Source organism: Micromys minutus (assembly GCF_963924665.1).
Source record: "Micromys minutus genome assembly, chromosome: 10".
NCBI lineage: Eukaryota > Metazoa > Chordata > Mammalia > Rodentia > Muridae > Micromys > Micromys minutus.
Genome location: NC_137979.1, coordinates 27,732,917 through 27,753,781, shown reverse-complemented (window position 1 = coordinate 27,753,781; position 20,865 = coordinate 27,732,917). Strand labels below are relative to the sequence as shown.

The window sequence follows — 20,865 nt, the reverse complement described above, 5'->3', positions numbered from 1 at the left end:
AAAGCCAGATCTCTGTGCTAAAATTAATAACAGGGACTTGTTCTGTTATAGAGGTGAATGGAATATCCTAAAACAGATGACCAGTTGTAAGACAAAGAGTAGTGGCTATGAGTAGGTCATTTGATCAGAGAACCTTTAGCAATTAATACTGGCATTGATAACAATTTTTTGTAGCACTGGACAGGTTCTAAGAGTTACTTTAAAGGCTGGAGAGATGGCTCAGAGGTTAAGAGCACTGACTGTTCTTCCCGAGGACCTGGGTTTGGTTCTCTTTGGTGGCTCACAACCATCTGTTAACTCCAGTTCCAGGAGATCGCTTCTCTATGTGGGCACTGTACACACAGGGTACATAGACATACATGAAGGCAAAAATGTCCACACACATAAGCTTTTAAAGTGAAAGAAAAATAAGATTCTAAAAATCAAGTCTCTATGCTATTTTCATTTATTTGAATATGTTTAAAGTAATGTTGAAGTTTAATTAAAAATTTTGTTATGCAGGATATTATTTTGCTTACAACTGCTCAAATTTAAGATGAAAACATTTGGGTACCAACTCAATATTTGTGAGGTAGGTTGGGAGGGTCGCTCAGCAGCACAGTGCTTGCCTAGTCTTTCAGGCCCTGGGTTTGATCCTCAGCACCACAGAAATCAGTAACTTGTAAATTGTTAAACAATTTTTCAATGTAGTGTCAATAAGTTGAAAACCATTGTCTTGCATAGCCTCCCAGGAGACTAAGCACTCATAGACACTTGCTTATCACACTTGTTAATGAGTCAAATAGCAGATCTTTTCTACTGTTACTGAGATGTTTTTATTGCCTTGAGGTATGCCCATAACTGGATATTTTACTCCCCAAATTAAAATTTTCCTTGCCCATATACAGATATTATTATAAAGTGTGACATTTCCCCTTTATGTTAAGTCAAATTGTATACTAGTCTTAAAAAAAATAGGTAAATGTCTTAACTGAATTTGGCAGTAGCTGCTCTGGTAGTATCAGGTCTGTTTACAGATCAGTGGTTGCTTCCTGTTACAGTGAAGGTTAGCTTTTCGAGGATAGGTCTTATGTTGTTGAAAAAAAAATCAAAACAACAGATCCAAACCAACTCCTTATGTTTCTTATACTTAAAAGGTCTTTTACATTTAGTATCAAAAAAAAAAAAAAACCAATTGTTAAATTTGTTAACACAGTTAACACAGCTGTCAGCTGATGCGTATTTGTAGCATCTCACCAAAAAAAAAAAAAAAAAAAACCTAACTTATTTATAAATATTATAAGTCAGATAGTATCTCCATTTGTTTCCAGGTTTTTAGGTAATTTTAGAAGAAATTTCTAAATTATGAATTGAAGCTGGTGACTAAAGACTTTTTGCTTTTCAAAAGGTAGGATAGCTCTTTTGTTGTTTGGCCCTGTGAAATAAGTTTGTTTTCTGTTCTTCTTACTCACGAGAAAAGTATAGATGAAGGGGGTAATGCAAGGTGAATTACCTTCTGAAAGTAGTTGTAAATAAAATGTTCTTTTCCTCTTATGGGGCTTTATCAAGAAAAAAAAATGCTTTCTTAGATCACGTCCCCCATGGCCAGAGAACAAACGGAGCAGGATTTCCCTCCTTTAAACCTGCTTGTCTCATGCCTCAGGATGTGGTGTGTCTGGAGAATGTTTGTATGTGTTTGAAAAGCATGTGTACTCTGCTGCATGGGTGGGGACAGCATACACAACCTTTAGACCTAGTCACTTGCCGAGCAATGGATTCTCTACCCTCTGCTGACCCTACCTCTTTGTTCTGATGATTACTGAAGAATGCTGAAGTAGATGTGTGGATTTGTCTTCCCAGTGTTATCAGTTCTTGTCTCTTGAATTCTGAAGTCCTGTTTTAGATGCTCACACACTTCGGGTGGATTGTCTTAGTGGAGTGACCTTCTATCATACCTCTTTATTCCTCTGGAGGGCACTATAGCTGACTTTGTGTTCTTTCTCTCCTGCCTCCCTCCCCTCCTTCCTTTTCTTCTTTTGCTCCCCTCTTTCTCCTCTCCTTGTGTTCACGCTTGTAGAGCTAGAAATTTACCTCCAGACCATACATATGCTACATAAGCACTGTACAGTGACCTATCATTCCGAGACCTTCATCCCTCTTTAGATGTGTTCTCGTAGCATTTGTTTTTCCAGGCTTTTTTGGTTTTGTTCTTACTTTTAACTTATCTGTCACTACAGGAAGTGACCCGATCTCCAGAACCGCATGTTAATTCCTTTGGACAATTTCTTTTAGGTGATCTACTCCATAACCCCAGGCTCTGGTTGCCAGCCGTCACTGTTATTTTGTTCTGTTTTGTTTGTAACATTTCCATTGAACATATAAACACTGGTACGTTTGGATTATATTTTGAGATAAACTGTTTTGCATAGCACAGGTTGGCTTTAAATTTATGATCCTCCTGCCTCAGCCTTCTGATTGATGAGAAAGTAAACTAGTTTCTTTTGGGTATGTGTGCACAAGCTTGCACACATGCTTACTAGGGAATGAATGCAAGGCCTTGTACATTCTGGGCAAATGTTCTATTACAGAGCAACCGTTCTTGCCATGTTTTTTAAAGACAGGGTCTTACTGTAAGGCCCTGGCTAACTTCAAATCTGAGACCCTTCTGCCTCTGCCTTCTGAGTGCTTGGATTACAAATGTGCCACCCCAGCAGGCTATATAGTTCCCAGATAGTTTTCATTTGTTCTTTATTTCTGGGCATTATTTTTCTTTTACCTGAGGACATTTCTGTGTTAATTTATGTTAAGGTCAGTCTGCTTTCAGTGGATTCTCTGGTTTTCTCTTATTGTCTGTTTTGTCTTTCCTGCAGGATATTTTTTATTGGTTGTAAAACCCCAGGTTATGTTCTGTGAGGTGTTGTTGGTGTTCCCAGGTTATGGGTTGTGAGGTGTTGTTGGTGTTCCCAGGTTATGGGTTGTGAGGTGTTTGTTGTTGGTGTTCCCAGGTTATGGGTTGTGAGGTGTTGTTGGTGTTCCCAGGTTATGTTCTGTGAGGTGTTGTTGGTGTTCCCAGGTTATGGTCTGTGAGGTGTTGTTGGTGCTTTGTTCTATGTTGTTTACCTCCTTAAAACGCTTGCTTTGAGTCTCCTCACCGCCCGTTTCTGCTGAGAAGCCATAGTAGGCATTTAAAAGACCTTCCCTGTACACTCCAGAGCTTTCCCTGCATTGGTGTTCTCTGTCTTCTTTCAGGGAGTTTTTAATTTGTTTTTGGTTTTTAGAAATTTAGGAAACAATTTTATTTTTTGACCACTGCCAAATTTGTGAAGTATTTGCCACGGCCTGGTGGTTTTTCTTACCTGATGCTCCTGCAGCAACCGTACTTAACTATGCCTCTTAACATTGCCCATAAAATTCCCTCCCTCCTTCCTTCCTTCTTTCCTTCCTTGTTTAAATCTGGGTTTTTTTTTTATGGTAATTTTCTTGTTTGCTTGTTCTAGCAAGAAATGACCTAGTTAAATTCAACTATAAGTTCAGACTTGCTTTAGGTGGGGTGTGATTCCTGTCAGTTCAGCTTTCAAGGTTGTAGTGCTGTTGAGGTCTGTCCTCTGTATCTCTCAAGCCAGTATTGTAACTCTTGTGTACTTGAGTTTTCAGTGGTTTGAATGTGCCTGCTCAGGGCAGACCTGCTCTCCCGGAGGAGCCAGGGCTTGATAGATAAGCTTTTGAGACCCTTGTGGACATCCTCACACTCCCAATATTTCCAAGTCTCTGTCTTCACACATTTCCCAATATAGTGATAACATATGCATGAAAGATATACCTTTTTAGGAAGGGATATGCAGTGTGGAGTATTAATTATATTACAAATTAAAACCACAGTGAGATGCCACTGCACATCTCTTAGAATGCCAAGACATTTACAATTGGCCAGTTACTTAAGAACTTACGTAGGTAATACAAAGCTGTTGAATGTCCACCATTGCCGGTAAGATTGTGAAAATGGTATAGCCACTTTAGAAATCAGACTTTTTACCAAGTTAAACATAAAATTGTTTTTTGAATTGTTCATGCCATTTGAAGATATTTACCCAGAAGGTATGAAAATACCTCCACTATAAGATCTAGTATAACTTTAAAAAATAATTGCATATATACACAAAACCAAAATTGGAATATCCATCATGTGGAGATTTGATAGGCACACTGTACCATATCTACACAGTTATTTTTATGCTAATATTTTTAAAGATATCTTATGGGTTTTAGGTAGCTAAATATGTTGTTCTTCAATGATTCCACATTTTGATAACAAGATAAGAAAGGTGTTCTGAGAATGTAGACTTACTCATATTGGCTTCCTAGTTTTGTTTATAATTTAATTTTTATATTAAATTCTATATAGATAAATGAATTTATTTGATATGCTATGTAGTAAAGCTTTTATGCCTTCTGGGTAAATACCTTCAAATATATGAGAGAGAACACGTACGTGGCTTACTTCTTCTGGAGATTGTGTGACCTCACTTAACCTACTTAATATTTACAAATTAAATTGGGACAATGTTATATCTTTATAAGTTTTCCACAGTAAGTTTTATGATAATGGTATGTGTTGTACATTTTATTATATTTAATCCTACAACTTTTTAAAGATTTTTATTAGATACTCTGTATTTACATTTGAAATGTTATCCCCTTTACCCACTCCACTCCCAATCCCCTCTCCCTTTACTTGTCTTCAGGAAGGTGCACTCACTCCTAATCACCCCCTCCACCCCATTGCCTTGGCATTCCCCTCCCTACATTGGGAAAATGCGCCCTCCCTGGCCCAAAGGCCTCTTCTCATATTGAAGCCAGACACTGCTATCTTCAGCTACATATGCAACTGGAGCCATAGGTCACTCAATGTGTTCTCAATGGTTGGTGTTTTAGTCCATGGGAATTGTGGAGGGTTTGGTTAGTTGATAATGTTGTTCTTCCCATGAGGCAGCAACCCCTTTCTGTTCCTTCAGTCCTTTCTTTAGCACCTTCATTGGGGTCCCCATGTTCAGTCCGATAGTTAGCTGCAAACATGCTCAGCTGTATCTGTGTGACTCTGGCAGAACCCTGAGAAAGCATCTCTGTCTGGTTCCTGCCAGTGAGTACTTCTTGGCATCAGCAATAGTTCTTGGGTTTGGTGGCTGCATATGGGGTAGCTCATCCCCAGGTGAGGCAGTCTCTGAATGATCTTTTCTTCAATCCTTGTAATCCTACAACTTTTATTGATAACCTTTTGTGTCACAATTTCTGATTATGGTAAAGATGCTTTTATTTGTTTGTTTGTTTGTTTGTTTGTTTGTTTGTTTGTTTGGTGTGATGTTGGTGTCTGAACCCAGTGCTGCCACTGAGTGTCTTCACCAGCCCCCAAGTAGTATTGTTTGTTTTGTTTATTAAGATAGATTCTCACCCTGTAGACTAGACTGGCCTGGAACGCAGAGATTCACCTGCCTTTCTGCCTCCTGAGTGCTAGGATTAAAGGTGTGAGCCACCACACTCAGCCCCCAAATACTATTTTTTAAGTTGTCTTTTTTAAATTTCCAATGTCATTTTATATGGTTTTGTGTTTAACTTAAATATAGTTTGTCAAAGGAAATTTGAGACACACACATCAGGATTTTGATGGTTTGTATTTCACCAGATTCTTCACTGTGAAGCCAATACTAATATTATGCTTAGGTGTACTGTTCACTGAAATATTCCCTCAGGTCTAAAGGACCCACAGAGAGAAGCTCATGTCTAAGAATCTGACCTTTCATATTGTTTTATATGTATTGTTCATACAGTTATTTGCTAAATAATCAATGTTTAAGTGTATGATCTATGGAACTAGAGACTACTAAGATGTATTTTGAAATATTTTTTAAAAGGATTTTATTTATCTTTGTTTTATGTGCATGCATGTTTTACCTGCATGGATTTATGTTCCTGTGTGTGCAGTGGCTGTGGAGGCCAGAAGGGGATGTCAGATTCTTTGGAACTGGAGTTATAACTCTGTGAGCTGGGAACTGAACTTAAGTCCACTGAAGAGCAATGCATGCTCCCCTTAACCACTGAGTGATCTCTATAACCTCCCAGATCTTATTGTTAAAAGACTTCTGTGCTCTCCTGCTTACTACCATGAGGGTATACTTGTGCCATTGCTTAGAACTAGCTACTTACAGACCTATAAAAGTTATATCTGAAACCAGGTTAGGTAAAACTCTACAATGTTACATAATATTAGTAAATATTTCCTAAATTGCTACTGAAATAAAAATAAACAGCGGATAAAAGAATGCTAGAGCCCAAGCATGGTTACTTTTACATTGCTGCTATTATATAGCTACAGCATGTTTCACTGCCCTCTGGCATGATTGAAGTGTGGATTGGCCATATTTATAATAAAATGGCTATTAAGTTTTCTTGTGCAAAAAGATAAATTCATATTAATATTACTGTCACATTTTTGTGTTTTGCTTCTTCAATAAGGCTAAACCTTGGCTAGTCATATTTTTAATTTATATTTTTATAATAATCTTAGTTTAATCTCTTATACACAGTGGCCATTGTATTGTTATCAGTAATGCTAAATGAAAGAAGCCTGTCAGAAGAAGTAGAATTCATGAAGAAGCTGGAATTGAAGAGAAGAAAAAAAAGAGAGCTGTTCACTGGGCACTGGGTCTCAGTTTTACAAGATGAAGAAATTCTAGAGATCTGTTACACAACACCATGAATGTAGTTGTTATTCTATGATGGATTGTTATTACAAGAGCTTAACACAAGGAAGTGACTTATTTACCTCATGGTTTTAGAGACTCCAATGGATAATATTAATTATATCTTGCTTAGATTGAGAAATTCCTAGGAGACTTGGAAAGCATTCTTTTGAATGTGTCTGGAAGGCATTTCTAGGAATGACTAGATTAGGAGGGCTCCAACCTAATGAATAGAGTTATAATTTGATGACATTAGAAGGTGGTAAGAAATTGGATGTAGGGCCTGTTGGCGGAGATAAGTCATTTGCCTTTCAGGACCATATTTTACTGGAGCACCCTCTTGTATTCCCTATCAATACTTATGATGACCATGTGGCAAAGAACCTCCTAAGCTGCCATTTCCATCACCCTGATGTTCTGTCCAAGCACCTGAGTCCACATGGCCCTGAACTGAGTGAACTTGAAATTATGAGGCCAAAAAAATGGTTTTTCTCTATACTGTGGTCACAGTATTGAAGATTCTAACAGGCAGAAAGTTCCAACTGGGCAGGTCTATCGGTAGTGTCCTCTGGGCTAGATAGTTAGTGATAAGACAGAAAAATAACGAGAATCAGCTACATGCAGGGTGATGGTGGGCCTGCTTTGTAAGGGCTCTTTCTGAGAATTAACTGGTGCTCCATCAGAACTGTTTTAATCCCTCCCAAAGGCAGCACCCCAGGGGCCTTATTACTTTTCGGTAGATTTTACCTCTTGAAAGCTCAGTCACTGTATTCTTACCGCACTGTGGACTGCGCTTCCAGAACATGAGCCATTGTGGGACAAAGCCACATCCAGACTATGGCAGCAGATAACATTATTGTAATATGTACTTAAATTAAAACTTATTATAACACTAAATTTTATCTTACAAACATATTCTTTAACAGAGTAAGAATCAAAATAGTAACTTTACAGTAGTGCCAAAGCCCTGTGTGACCCTTACATTGCTAAGATCATTCAACCTCATTTTGAACCATTTCTCTGAACCACAGTAGCTATCTTCCCATTTCCCTAACTTGACAAGTCTTGCCCTCTATCCAGAATTCTCTTCTCTGTGGCATATACCCAACTGTTTCTGTCTTGTTTTTCATATTTTGGCTCAGTAGTATGTAAAGTTTTCTTGTTGTTGGATCTAAGGATCCAACAGAAGCAATTTAAAGGAAGAAGGATTCACTTGGACTCATCTCAAAGGGGATGTAATCCATGGTGGTAGCGAAGGCATGGTGTGGGAGGGTAAGGCATGGTCACACTGTCTGCACTTAGGAACAGGAAGGGAAACACGGTCCTGCTCATACTCAATGTAAAATGCTGGTGCTGCTCATTCTCTTTTCAGTTAACCTCCCTGGAAAGCCCCTCACAGATGTGCCCAAGGAATCACTACCACATGCTTCTAAACTAAGTCTCCTTAACAAGGAAGATTAGCTGGCACAAAGCCCCTCGCCACAGAGCCGTTTTCCTGATCACCCAGTATCCACTGTTACCAGCCTCTAGATGTCACTTGGCTCTGTGCAACACTGCTCACTAGCTGACACTTTCTGGATTTTCCCAAGAATGTGTGTGATCTTGGTGTAGACTTTGTCTCTTCATAACTTTATCCCCTGCATCTAGAACAGTGTCTGCTGTGAATGAATTAACTTCCTAGTCGTAAACAACCCCATTCCAAATGATTTTAAGATGTTTTCTTAGATGGTTCTATCTAACTGTTGTGCAGATACCTCAGACTCAGACTTAGCCTGCTCTGAACCGAGGCTGTCACACCCCTCTGCCCACTGTGTCAAGTATCTGTAGTGGATCTGTCAAGCCTGAGGTCCTTTCTGATTCTTCTGGCTTCCCGACCCTGTCAGGATTTCCCTCTCCTCCTCCCCTCCCATCTCCACCACCTTTAGGTCAGAGTACATTTTACCTGAGCCATTGTTAGAGATGCTGAGTGAGGCTGTGCCTTCCCCATTCTCCTCTCTATTCCTCTTTTCTGGACCTTAAGACCTTCCATTCTCGATTCAGCTTTCCTGTTCAGAACAGCAGAATACAGTCTGTCACTGCAACCTTCTCTATTCCCCAGCCTCTTTTAAACCCAGCTCCCTCACCAGGCTGATCTTTCAACAGATTCTTCTTGTAGCTTACATCACTAATTACTGTTCAACCAGCATATGCCAGACCCTGCCCAGCACTTTTATAATTCCATTTCCATTGATTCTTCTGATTCCTCAAGACCCCTTTTCTTACATATTTATTTTTAAGTTATGTTGAAGAACTGGGAGACAAGCCTGGGACCGCCATGTATATACAAGTACACCACTGCCCAGTTACATCCCTACTAGAGGCCCATCCCTTAGTTATCCATCTTTCTTTAAGACCTTACTGGAAAAACCGCAGCAATAAAATATCTCCCAAGAAACCTATCTAGGTCTCCCTTCAATTCTAAAATTGAAACTATTAGGATAGGCCCATAATATCCATTGCTGGTTTTTAAAAATTATGTCAAAGTATACATAATATACAAATAACCATTTTAATAACTGTAGGTGTCCAGCGCATTGGCACTAATGCATTTACCTTGTGTGTACCCATCATGTCACCTCCATAATCATGCTTGTATTTCTTTTCTAAACTTTACTTCTTATTTCACGTGTATTGCATGTATGTCTGTGTGAGGGTGTTGTATTAAAGACAGCTGTGGACTACCATGTGGATGCTGTGAATTGAATCTGGGTCCCCTCAGAGACCTGTCTTCAGCCCTATATTCTTGTTATTGCTATAGTTGTCACCTTAGATTGTTTAAAAAAAAAAAAAAAAGGCTTGGCCTCTGCTAGGATACAGCTGAGCAGTAGTGTGCTTATCCATATATAAAGGTCCCAGGCTCATCTCCCAGCACCTCAACATAATTTAAAAATAAAAGAAATATGAGACTCACTGCTCTTATGCTAACCTTAAAATTAATTTTAAAATCTTGTCCTTGTTTTCAAGCATTTGGTTAGCATGGGTGGACACGAGTTTATCAGACTCATTTACTGTGTTGTCAGCATGTGTCTCTGTGCCATGTTACCTGCCTTTCTACACTCTTGGGTAGGCTCTGTTCGTTGAAGGAGTTATGAAGTGAGCTATGCTTTGGATGTGACACTGACTTCTCTGTAGACAGATCTCAGAATGTTTCTCTCACCCAAGTGTTCTCTTCTTTCTCTTCTTGCTTTTCTTGTATAGTCAAACCACCAGGCAAGGCATTCTTGAACACCTTAGTGTCTAAGGGTTCAAAGTTTTTTTGTGATCCTAACGCTCACATTTACAAATACAGAAATGAAGACCATGTTAATAATACCTAAAATTAAAAAAGAAAATGTCCAAGATTCTCAGCCTGTAAAGGGCAGAAGAGCTAACACTCAAGGATACCTTTTAGTGCTAAGTCTATAAAGGGAAATAGGTCTTCCTCTTCTGAGTACTGGGTCCTGAAGGATCTTGCATTTATCATCTAAGATGTACCAAGAGTCAGAGAAAGATAACCCTCAAATTGCCCATTTGTATTTTGGGTTGCCAGGGGTGGAGCCAAAAATCTCTGGGGAGCAGTTGAGAGAGGAGGCCTGTTTTGCCAGGGACAAGTCCGTTAGGAGGATTTTGATAAGTCCTATATATTATATACTAATATATAGATATTATATTTTAAAATACATTTTATTATTTATTATATATTATATATATATATATATATTTAAAAACTCAGCAAACCTTAGTTTTGGGGTATCTTTCAGAGATGGTGGAAATGACTAAGGTCAGGGCCAGTTTCACATGCAGAAAAGAGTGGAGGCTTCGGGTTCTGTGTGCGTAAATGAGGTAAAATGAGGTAAAACCCTCACGTGGATGAGTGTGTGGGCTTGTGTAGGAGTGATGTGGGAATGTCGACTGTGGGCGCTAAACTTCCAGTTCTGTCCCCATTACACACATTTCAAGAGTCTATTCTCTTATCATTTCCTGGATTATGTAGCTGCACCACCCTAGATGGAGTCTTAGTCTCTTGCCACCTTCTTGATAACACACACTGCTCAGTGCCAAAGCCTTGTGCCATCCTGCATTGCTCACATCGCTCACATTGCTCAACTTCCTCCTGAACCATTTCTCTTCCATCAGTTAGTATAGGGCCACAGTAGACATCGCCCTGTTTCCTAACTATAGCTACAGTAGTGCGTGTTCACTGACGTCGTTGTACCTGACCTCTCACATATAAAAAATGGGCAAAACAGCAATAGCTACCTCATACAACTTCTAGGAATATTGTAAATATATAAAATTGTTAGAATTGGTCTGAAACTGTAAGCAACTAAAGCTGTTATTAGTTGATTTAATTATACTTTTTATAACTGCTCATCCTACCAGTTATTACATACATACATTTATCATGTGTATACACACGTACATACATATTTTTTCATGCATACACACACACACACACACACACACACACACACACACACACACGCGCGCGCGTGCGCGCGCGGACGCTTCCTTGCCAGTGTGTATAAATCTTTTTTAGTTTTATGCAATTTAAGAGCCTTCTTTAATTCTAAACAACTTAATGGAAACAAAATGAGTACATGGAAAAAGCTGGATGGTTTAATTTCTCTAGTCTTTGGGGGAGTGGAATTCTTCTTTTCTGCAAGTAAACTTGTTTTCTCGTCACATTGTAGGTGGTATGCAAGATTACAACTATGTGTGGGCCAACTGTTTTGAGATCACGTTAGAATTGTCTTGCTGCAAGTACCCACCTGCTTCTCAGCTTCGACAAGAATGGGAGAATAATCGTGAGTCTTTGATCACATTGATTGAAAAGGTAAAAATTGCTGACTGGAAGGTTGGAATTTAGAAATAATGAGTTAAATAAGGGAGAAATTTGAATGCATATGAAGAACAATCCAAATAGTATGCTCTTTACCTCGTGCATTTTAAAATGTAGATTCTCTCTAGAAATCATTAGTTTATGGTCTACTAGAGTACATCAAGCTCCACCTTCTCCACTGTGGTCCCCAATCCTAGCTCCTTCCTCCATAGACGCTCTCCTTGGCAGTCTTAGAGCACTTTTACAGATGGAAACAATTGGCCAAGTTTTTAGTGGGGGTTTGTGGTATAGCTCAGTAGTAGAAGGAGTGTTTGGCATGAATGCAGCCCTGAGTTCAATTCCTGGCACCAAGAAAACCCTACAAATTCTGTGCTGTCAGGTTAACAATGCCATATGTTCATATTTGCTAGAGACTCTTTACCATTGTGAATGTACATCTCAGCGTAGTGTAAATATCAGAATTGTTCATGCAACTATGGACTTTGCCAGAAATTATAGTTTGAAGAGGAAATTTGAAGCTTGACTTCAAAGACAGGGAATTTCAAAAACACTTTAGAGATTTTTTTATAACTTAAATTTAAGAATGTAATGCTGAGGCTAGAGAGATGGCTCAATGGTTAAGAGGACCCGGGTTTGGTTCCTAGCACCAACATAGCAGCTCAAAACCTACTGTAATTCCAGTGCTAGGGGTTTCAACATACTCTTCTGGCCTCAGTGGAGCACCAGACAGACATGCAATTAATTACACATACATACAGACAGACAGACAGACAGACAGACAGACAGACAGACATGCAGGCAAATATACACAAAATAAAAATAAATCTTAGAAAAAGAATTTAGTCCCTTGTCTATACTTTATCTCAACTTCAGAGGATTAAAAAACACTTTGTATGCTGGACATGGTGGTACACTCCTGTAATCCCTGCACTCCAAAGGCAGAGGCAGAGGATCTCTATAAGTTGGAGGCCAGCCTGGTTTCCATAAACAGTTCCAGGACATCCAGAACTACATAATGAGACCCTGTCACAAAAAAAAGGAAAAAATTAAAACTATTATAGTGTTTTTGCTGTTTAGAAACTCTAGCATCAAACTGATTACCTCTGAGTTTTTATTTTTGTCTTTTAGGTCCACATTGGGATTAAAGGATTTGTTAAAGATGCAGTAACAGGCTCTGGGTTAGAGAATGCAACCATCTCAGTGGCTGGTATTAATCACAATATCACAACTGGAAGATTTGGTGATTTCCACAGATTACTTGTTTCTGGAAGTTACAATCTCACAGCAGTTTCAACTGGGTAAAGGTTTTAAACTAGATTCTTAATTACAGTGACAAGCCTCTCTTTAGATACAGGCTTGTCTAAATACTCCTCACTGAATGTGGCTTCTGTTTTTTTTTTTTTTTTTTTTTTTAATTTTCTGATTTTCCCCCTTTAATAATGAGAAAGTATTATTATCACTGGAGTGTTTTGTCCTATAGTCCAACAGAGTGGGGCATAATTGGAACACTGGGAGGAAGAAAGATCATAAGAGCTTTACAAAAGGTCCTGCCATCAGAAGCATTGCCTCAGCTAGTTGAATCAGGTAGAGGCAGCCCAGGGCTCCACAGATGGAGTTTGAAGACCTGTCTTCCCAGCTTTCCAGTACATTGAAGCAGTGGGTTTTCGTCTGGGCAAACCTTTCTGTACATCACTTGATAAGGATTCTATTGATAACCTTTCATTCTGAGCTTTGTAACAGGAGGAAAGGGGAATGCTAATCTATAACTCGAGCCAAAGATGGATAGCACATCTGTGCCTTAAATATCACAGTTGCAGTTAGCTTGTCTGCCCCTTTGAATACCACAGCAACATTTTTGGCAAAATTCTTATGTGAGATACACAGCTTTGTGAGAGAAATAACTCTTTAAAGCCTTAATGCAAGATTTTAAGATGGCTGAATTTATACAGTTGTCTTGGTTTACATTTTGAGTTTTGATAGATCACTAAGTGCAGGAGTATGAGAAAAGAGCAGTGTTTCTATAATGCTAAAGCATCATGAGTCTTAATTTCAAGCCACCTCCCTTTCCAATTTTTAAGGTATATACCCTTGACTATTAATAATATAATGGTGAAAGACGGACCAGCCACGGAGATGGATTTCTCCCTTCGACCAACTGTGATGTCAGTAATGCCTGACTCAACTGAGGCTGTAACAACTCCTGGCACAGTTGCTGTTCCTAATATTCCTCCAGGAACCCCATCCTCCCATCAGCCAATTCAGCCTAAAGACTTTCACCACCACCATTTTCCTGATATGGAAATCTTCTTGAGAAGATTTGCCAATGAATATCCTAATATCACTCGTCTGTATTCTCTGGGAAAATCTGTAGAGTCAAGAGAGCTGTATGTGATGGAGATCTCTGATAACCCAGGTGTCCATGAACCAGGTAATTGCATGGCCTTCGAATGACCTCAGTAGTGCCTCTCAAAGCTGCTGTTGCATTACTGTGCTTTGTCCGGAAATGTCATCTGTATGCTGTGTAGCTTCCATTCAGAATACCTAATCAAAAAAGAACATAGAGCCAGTCTGTTTCCAGAAGAGAAAAATCCATTTGGTAATCCACATTTGCATGGTATTTAGTATGTTCATAGATTGGATTCATTTATCTGAGTTCAGTTGGGCATGTGGATATATATTTATGAGTATTACATGTCTGTCTATCTGTCTATAAGATAGACATATGTGCTTTAAGTTTTCACAGACATAGTAAAGAAGTTTTTTTTTTTTTGATGTTGGTAAATTCATGTTTACTTAGTATTTTGGTTTGAAATTTTTATATCTATATTTGGGAAAAACAGAGTCCATTTTAACTGAAGAGGAAAAAGTCTCCCTATAACTATTGTGTTTCAGGTGAGCCAGAATTTAAGTACATCGGAAATATGCATGGAAATGAAGTGGTTGGAAGAGAGCTGCTGTTGAATCTCATTGAGTACCTCTGCAGGAACTTTGGAACAGACCCTGAAGTAACAGATCTGGTCCTCAGCACTAGAATCCACCTTATGCCATCCATGAATCCTGATGGGTATGAAAAATCCCAGGAAGGTAAAGAAGAGCTGACTATTAAAGCCTAATATGTTGGTTGGTGTACAATGTGGCTATTAAGAATAGAGAAGATGTTGAACTTTTTTATTCTGATGAATTATGAGTGATTTTAGCTTTTATATACTTAGAAAATAGGGCAGACTTTTCAATACGTGATGAAGCATTTGTATTGTGTATGGAAGGCAGAGTTTGATGTTTTTATTCAGTTGGTCTCCACCTTAAAGATCTGCCCAACTCTGCCCCCTAGCGCTGGAGCTGCAGATGCACATCACAGTGCCTAGCTTTCCAATGATGAGCAGGTATTTGTGCTTGCACAGCAGACACTTTACCAACTGAGCCATCTCTCCAGCCCTTCATTAAGACATGGGCTCCTTGTCTGGTTTTGGATTTCTGTAGTGATTTGTCTTCTTCAATGTTCTCTAGAGGAACAGAACTGATAGAGATAGAGAGTGTATGTGTGTAAAACCATAAAAGGGGGTTCGTTAGATTGATGTATATGATTAGAAGCCAGGTAGTTCAATAATGACACCCTATGTTGGAAAACCAGAAAACATGGTAGCTGTTCAGAGCAAGAAACAAGAAGCCTGGAAACAAGGATCCAGATGTGATATCCTGAAGCCTTGGCGGCTACCTGAAGTCACTGAGCCAGTCCCCATTGAAAGGCTTGAAGATGCTGGAGCCTGATGTCTGTGGGTGCCAGCAGCAGTGGTTGTACTTGCTCAGGAAGAACAGAGCTGGCCTCCTCCTACATGTATTTTGTTCTGTCTGGGTCCCCAGCCTATTAGAGAGTAGCACACATATTCAGGGCAAGCCTCTCTCTGTCTCTGTCTCTGTCTCTGTCCCTCAGTCTCTCCCTCTCCCTCTCCCTCTCCCTCCCCCCCCCCCATTTTCTGTTTTGTTTTTGAGACAGGGCTCCTATGTGTAACTCTGGCTGTCCTGGAATCTGCCTGCTCTGCCTCCCAAGTGCTGGAATTAAAGGTGTGCTCTAAGAGAGATGGCTCACTGGCTGCTCTTACAGAGGACCCAGCATCTTTATGGCAGTACAAAACTGTCTGTAACTCCAGTTCCAGGGGTTCTGACACCCTTACACAGACATACAGTCTAGCAAACACCAATGCACTTAAAAATAAGTAAATCTTTTTTTGAAAACATTATCAATGTTTGTCCATTATACCATTCTATATGTAAAGTTCCTTGAAGGTATACCCATAGCGTGCTTTACTAATCTTGTGGTGTCTCTAACCAATCAAGTTGATGAATAAGACTAACATCAGTTTATTAAAAATAATGGAAGATTTTTCATAAATTGCTTAATTTAACAGTAGTTTTTTTAAACTATTCTATTTGTAACCTTATCATTGAAAAAATCACACCAAGATAATATTTGAAGCCAGTGTCTTCTGTACTCATCCATATTCCATAACTGCTAAGTTATTGCTTTTTCTTTTTCCTGCCTCCCCTAGGCAAGCCCACTTCTCCTGAGGCAATGCCCAAAGGGCTGGGAGGACAGGTTTACACATGCAACCTTCTACAGAACCCTAGGAGAGTAAGAACCCATCTTTTCCCAACCCATGATTCTATAGGGAACTTTAAAATTTTTTTCCCTATAAAGGTTTGATAATTTTCATCTATATTAAACTGATAATGGGTAGATTAACGGGGAAATTAAGTTAATTTATATTCAGAAACATGAGAAGTATTCAGGTATAGGTCTCGAAGGAGAGCTAGTTGAAATGTGTATGCACCTAAGCTAAGGGTTGGGTTGGGTTGGATGGGAGGTGGTTGTAGGGGTGGAAGGCTGAGGGGAGAATGTCCACAGATGGCACAGGTTGTTTTGTCATGCAGATAAAGTCGTCAGGTGGCAGCTGTGTCTGATCCTCTCTGTGCCAGGTGTCAGACCCCCAGTCTCTATTTAAGGGATGCCTTTCCTAGGCACAAAGTGGGAGAAAAAAGCTTTTCCTAGGCAGAAAAGCTTTTGTTTTATAAAAGGACAGCTTTGCAGAGCTATTCCCATCTCTGTAGTTAACTGTAGCCAATTTGAAATCTGTCCAAGCAATCTGTTTATGCTCCCTCAGCTGCTCTTAGCAGTGATCCCTGTGAGTGGAACAGGCACCACAGTGTGAACATCCAGACACGGATGGGGTAGCTCACACTCAGCAGACCCTGGGGCTCTCATTGAGACAGGCTCGGGCTGATCCTTACTGTGTTAAGGTTCTTGCTCCTCACTCTTGCCAGCATCACAGCTCCTGACACCCCCAACCCTTCTGAAAGGGGAGCTGAGTACCATGAGGGAGCCTCTAGCGGGCCCATTCCTCTCTGGCTACAATAGTAATTACGTTCTCACTCATGTAAGAGTCTACACAGTTAAGCTTGAGTTGACCTTTTTCCTCTATTGGATTAAGTGCCCAGCAGTGTTCTCTACTAACTACACCTTTTTACAGTCATTTTACTGTCAGCACACCAGTTTTCTTTTGTTGGTCTCTTTTGTCACGATGAAGCCCATCAACTTAAGGGTTGCTGTGCCATCATGTGTGTATTAATAACACGTGAACAGTGCTTTAGTATCTTTTATGTAATTGGATTTCTTTTCCTCTCAACGGATAAGCAGAAGACAAACGGCAGAGAGAGTAAGGATTTTACCACTTTGCTTTAAAGATCTGTAAGAGGGGTTCCTTTTTTTTTTTTTTAAATATACAGTGTATTCCCTACCCCTACCCCCCAAAATAGGCTATAATTCACCCAGTGAGCCTGAGGCACTTGCATGGTAAGGTGGCTGACGTTGTGTGTGTTATATTAAAACATAGTGAAACCTACCTTACACTTTAATCTTTTATCCTACAGGAGATTCAGTAAGTGTAGTTGGCAGAAACAACAGCAACAACTATGACCTAAACCGAAATTTCCCAGACCAGTTTGTTCCGATCACAGACCCTACCCAACCGGAAACTCTTGCTGTGATGAGCTGGGTGAAGGCTTATCCGTTTGTGCTGTCAGCCAATCTGCACGGAGGTACGGCAGCTCCTATGCCACTAAGTTCATCTTGTTGAGAGCATTTGAAAATCCTGCTGAAATTCTGTCTGCTTGTATAGTCCTAGGCAGGCCTGAAGCTCACTGTGCAGGCTACACTGACTTGCCTGCAGCCATCTTCCTCCTGCCTCTGCCTCCTCAGTGCTGGGATTACAGCAAACATGAGCAAGCCAGGCCTCCTCTCATCTTTCAGCACACACGTTTTCCTTCCATGCCCTTTCTCCTTCCCTTTTTAATATTTACTGCAACACCTTTATTTTCCTTTTAAATTTTAATGTTATTTATTATTGAGTATGTACTCTCTCTCTCTCTCTCTCTCTCTCTCTCTCTCTCTCTCTCTCTCTCTGTGTGTGTGTGTGTGTGTGTGTGTGTGTGTGTGTACATGCCATGGCATGTGTCTGGAGGTCAACCCACAGTGCTTTTCTCCTACTAAACCATTTCTCCCTCCCTTTCTCCTCTGCCTACTTCCTGCCTTCCATTTTCTTGCTTTTTTGTTTTTCACATCACCCTTTCTGTAATAGTTCTTCAAGTGTTTCATGCTTATTTGTTATACTGTTAACTGGGTACCATACACTTTGTTATCATAAAGATCAAATACATTCTCTTCTACTTGTGCACGTGCACTCACACACACACACACACACATACACACACACACAAACACAGAGTTATTTAACTGCAGCATAATGATTTCATTCTCATTGAGGATTTGGGAATATATATGTCAAGATGATTCATCAGGAATGAGTCATTTGAACAAAATTAAAGGTCAATATTAAGAGAAACTTCATAGGTATGTATCTGAACCAGTAGGGTACCTGCCCAAGAGGCAATGAAGGCCTGGAGTCTGTGACCATCATGCACCCCATAAGCCTGGCATGGTGGCATATGCCTATAATCCCAGCACTCAGGAAAGAGAAGCAGGAGGATCAGGAGTCTAAGGTCATCCTCATCTACATAGTAGTTCAAGGCAGCATGGGATACAAACAGAGTCATGTGAATAAGAGCGAAAGTACCAGCCTGGAGACATGGTCCAGCAGAGAAGGACACATACCAAATTCCATCCTCTGGACCCATATAGTAGAAGGTAAAAATCTATTCCAGCAAATGGCCTTCTGACTCCACACATGCATCTTGATGCAGTAGAAGGCATTATAAGCAGACAGATGGAGACGTGAAAATAGTATGACAATCAGGAAAATAAAAGATGTGGTTCTTTGACAAACACAGCTCAAAGCTTCTCCCTGAGACCAACCATTGCTACTTTCCTCTTGTGCAAAGCATGAGGTGAGTGGATGGCCTTTTCACAGTCGAAAGCATCCCTTTTTTCACTTTGAATCACTTCACTGTTGGTACAATTCCAACTGAGTAACTAGACCATAAGAAATGTTTAGAACTCTTCTGTGTGGACCAGGCTGGTGGCTCTGCTACCCCTAAGTTGATTAACCTGTTTTAGAGAACACATCATTACCTTGCTTGACAAATGTCATGGCTCTCCTTTCTGCCTTTTCTGTTGATCTGATGAAACACTGTGGCAAACACTACCTAAGGGAGAAGAGGGTTATTTTGTCCCACAGTTCTGGGGTGCGGTCCATCCTGTCAAGGAAGTCTTGGCAGCAGAAACTTGAGGTAGCCACATTTAAGAAGCAGAACATGGCAAATATTGAGCTCAGGTAGCTTCCTGGCAGTGGACCCAGAGGATGGTGCTACCTCCTGTTACAATTAGTGAAATCAAGATAATCCTTAAAGAATGCCTAGAGTCTAACCTAATTAAGTAATCTCTTTCAGGTCTAAGAGAAGGCTTGTCTTCTGGGTGGTCCCAGGGCCTGTCGGGGTCACACTCCATACCTTCCCTTTCTGACTGTACTGTGAAAGTTTGTTTTGCATAACTGATCCATTTTGAAACAGTGCCTTTTCCTGCTTCCCTTGTAGGTTCCCTGGTGGTTAACTACCCTTATGATGATAATGAACAAGGAATTGCCACATACAGCAAATCGCCAGATGATGCCGTGTTTCAACAAATAGCACTTTCTTATTCCAAGGTATACTGGAAAGTGAATTCAGTAAAAACTACCTTAAAGCACTCAGGTCAGATACTCTCATAACAAAGATACTCAGGGCTCTTTGCTTTTTATTCCCCCTTGTTTCTTATCTCACTTCTGAACACTACATCTCTTTTTCCACTAGCTTTTAAGCTCAGTCACGTATTTTATCTGTGGTTTATAACTCAGCACCTGGAACAGAAATGATGTCATCTTACTTCATTTAATACATATTTAGTTTATAAGCCAAATAAAGTTGGCTAAAGCAGAACTGATGAGTTAAGTTAAATATTTTTGCTATACAGCCACAACCATACTTTACAAATAGTCTGTGTAGCTAGTCTTTACTACTTTTTGGGTTTTTCTTTCATCCACCCTTCTTCGCCCCTTTTTCTTCTACCTTTTTAACCTCCTAACACTAGATAGGAGACAAAAGAGAATAGAGAGCAAAGGGGGCAATGTTAGTCCCAGACTCCTTTTGCTGACTAGGAGTGTCAAGTTACTTGGAACAAGTTTGATCTTTGTTATTAGGAGATCTGATTTCTTCTTGTTGCTTCATCTTTGCACACAACTACTTAACAAACCTCCACCAACAACTACTGCACCTCTCAGGGTCCTAGCATTTAGATATGCTCTGAAAAGTTCCCAGAATTTCAAACATCACACAAGAGCATAAACCATCAGTTGCTGGCAAGACCATGCCCCTGCTAGAGCATGAGGCAAATCATGTCAGCTGCTGTAAACAACATGAAGCAGCCACACATCTCATACCTAGGATTAAAATGAGTTGATATTCTCAAAATATTTCTGAGTTTTTAAAAAAACCAAAATTGTCACTACAAGTCTTGGTTGTTTTCTTTGAACACTTGAAAATAGGTCAGTCTGATTACTGTACCAGCTAAGAAGACAAACCCTACAAGCATCTCAGTAGAGGAAAGACAGTTGAATACTTGTAACAGAGGCCTTTAGGTCTGTTAAACCCAAGTTTTACTATCTGGCTCTGTGTATAAAATATTGCCAATTGGTCATATTGCTTGATCCCTGCCCTTGGGAGGTAGATGAAGAACTCAGAGGATCATGAATTAGAGGACACCCTGGGTCAAAAAAAGTTCCAAATCAGGATGGGCTATGAGACCTT

At 39.9% G+C, this 20,865-nt stretch overlaps 1 protein-coding gene across 1 annotated transcript in view; it reads left to right on the top strand.

Moving 5' to 3' along the window:
- The window catches only part of CPD (carboxypeptidase D), a 61,754-nt gene that overhangs the window by 16,000 nt on the left and 24,889 nt on the right, over window positions 1–20,865 (top strand). Inside the window, exons 3-8 of the mRNA XM_080924563.1 lie at window positions 11,426–11,568; window positions 12,703–12,872; window positions 13,653–14,002; window positions 14,467–14,658; window positions 17,500–17,667; window positions 19,618–19,727. Coding sequence (XP_080780689.1) covers window positions 11,426–11,568; window positions 12,703–12,872; window positions 13,653–14,002; window positions 14,467–14,658; window positions 17,500–17,667; window positions 19,618–19,727 — 1,133 coding nt within the window. The remainder of the gene's footprint in view (window positions 1–11,425; window positions 11,569–12,702; window positions 12,873–13,652; window positions 14,003–14,466; window positions 14,659–17,499; window positions 17,668–19,617; window positions 19,728–20,865) is intronic.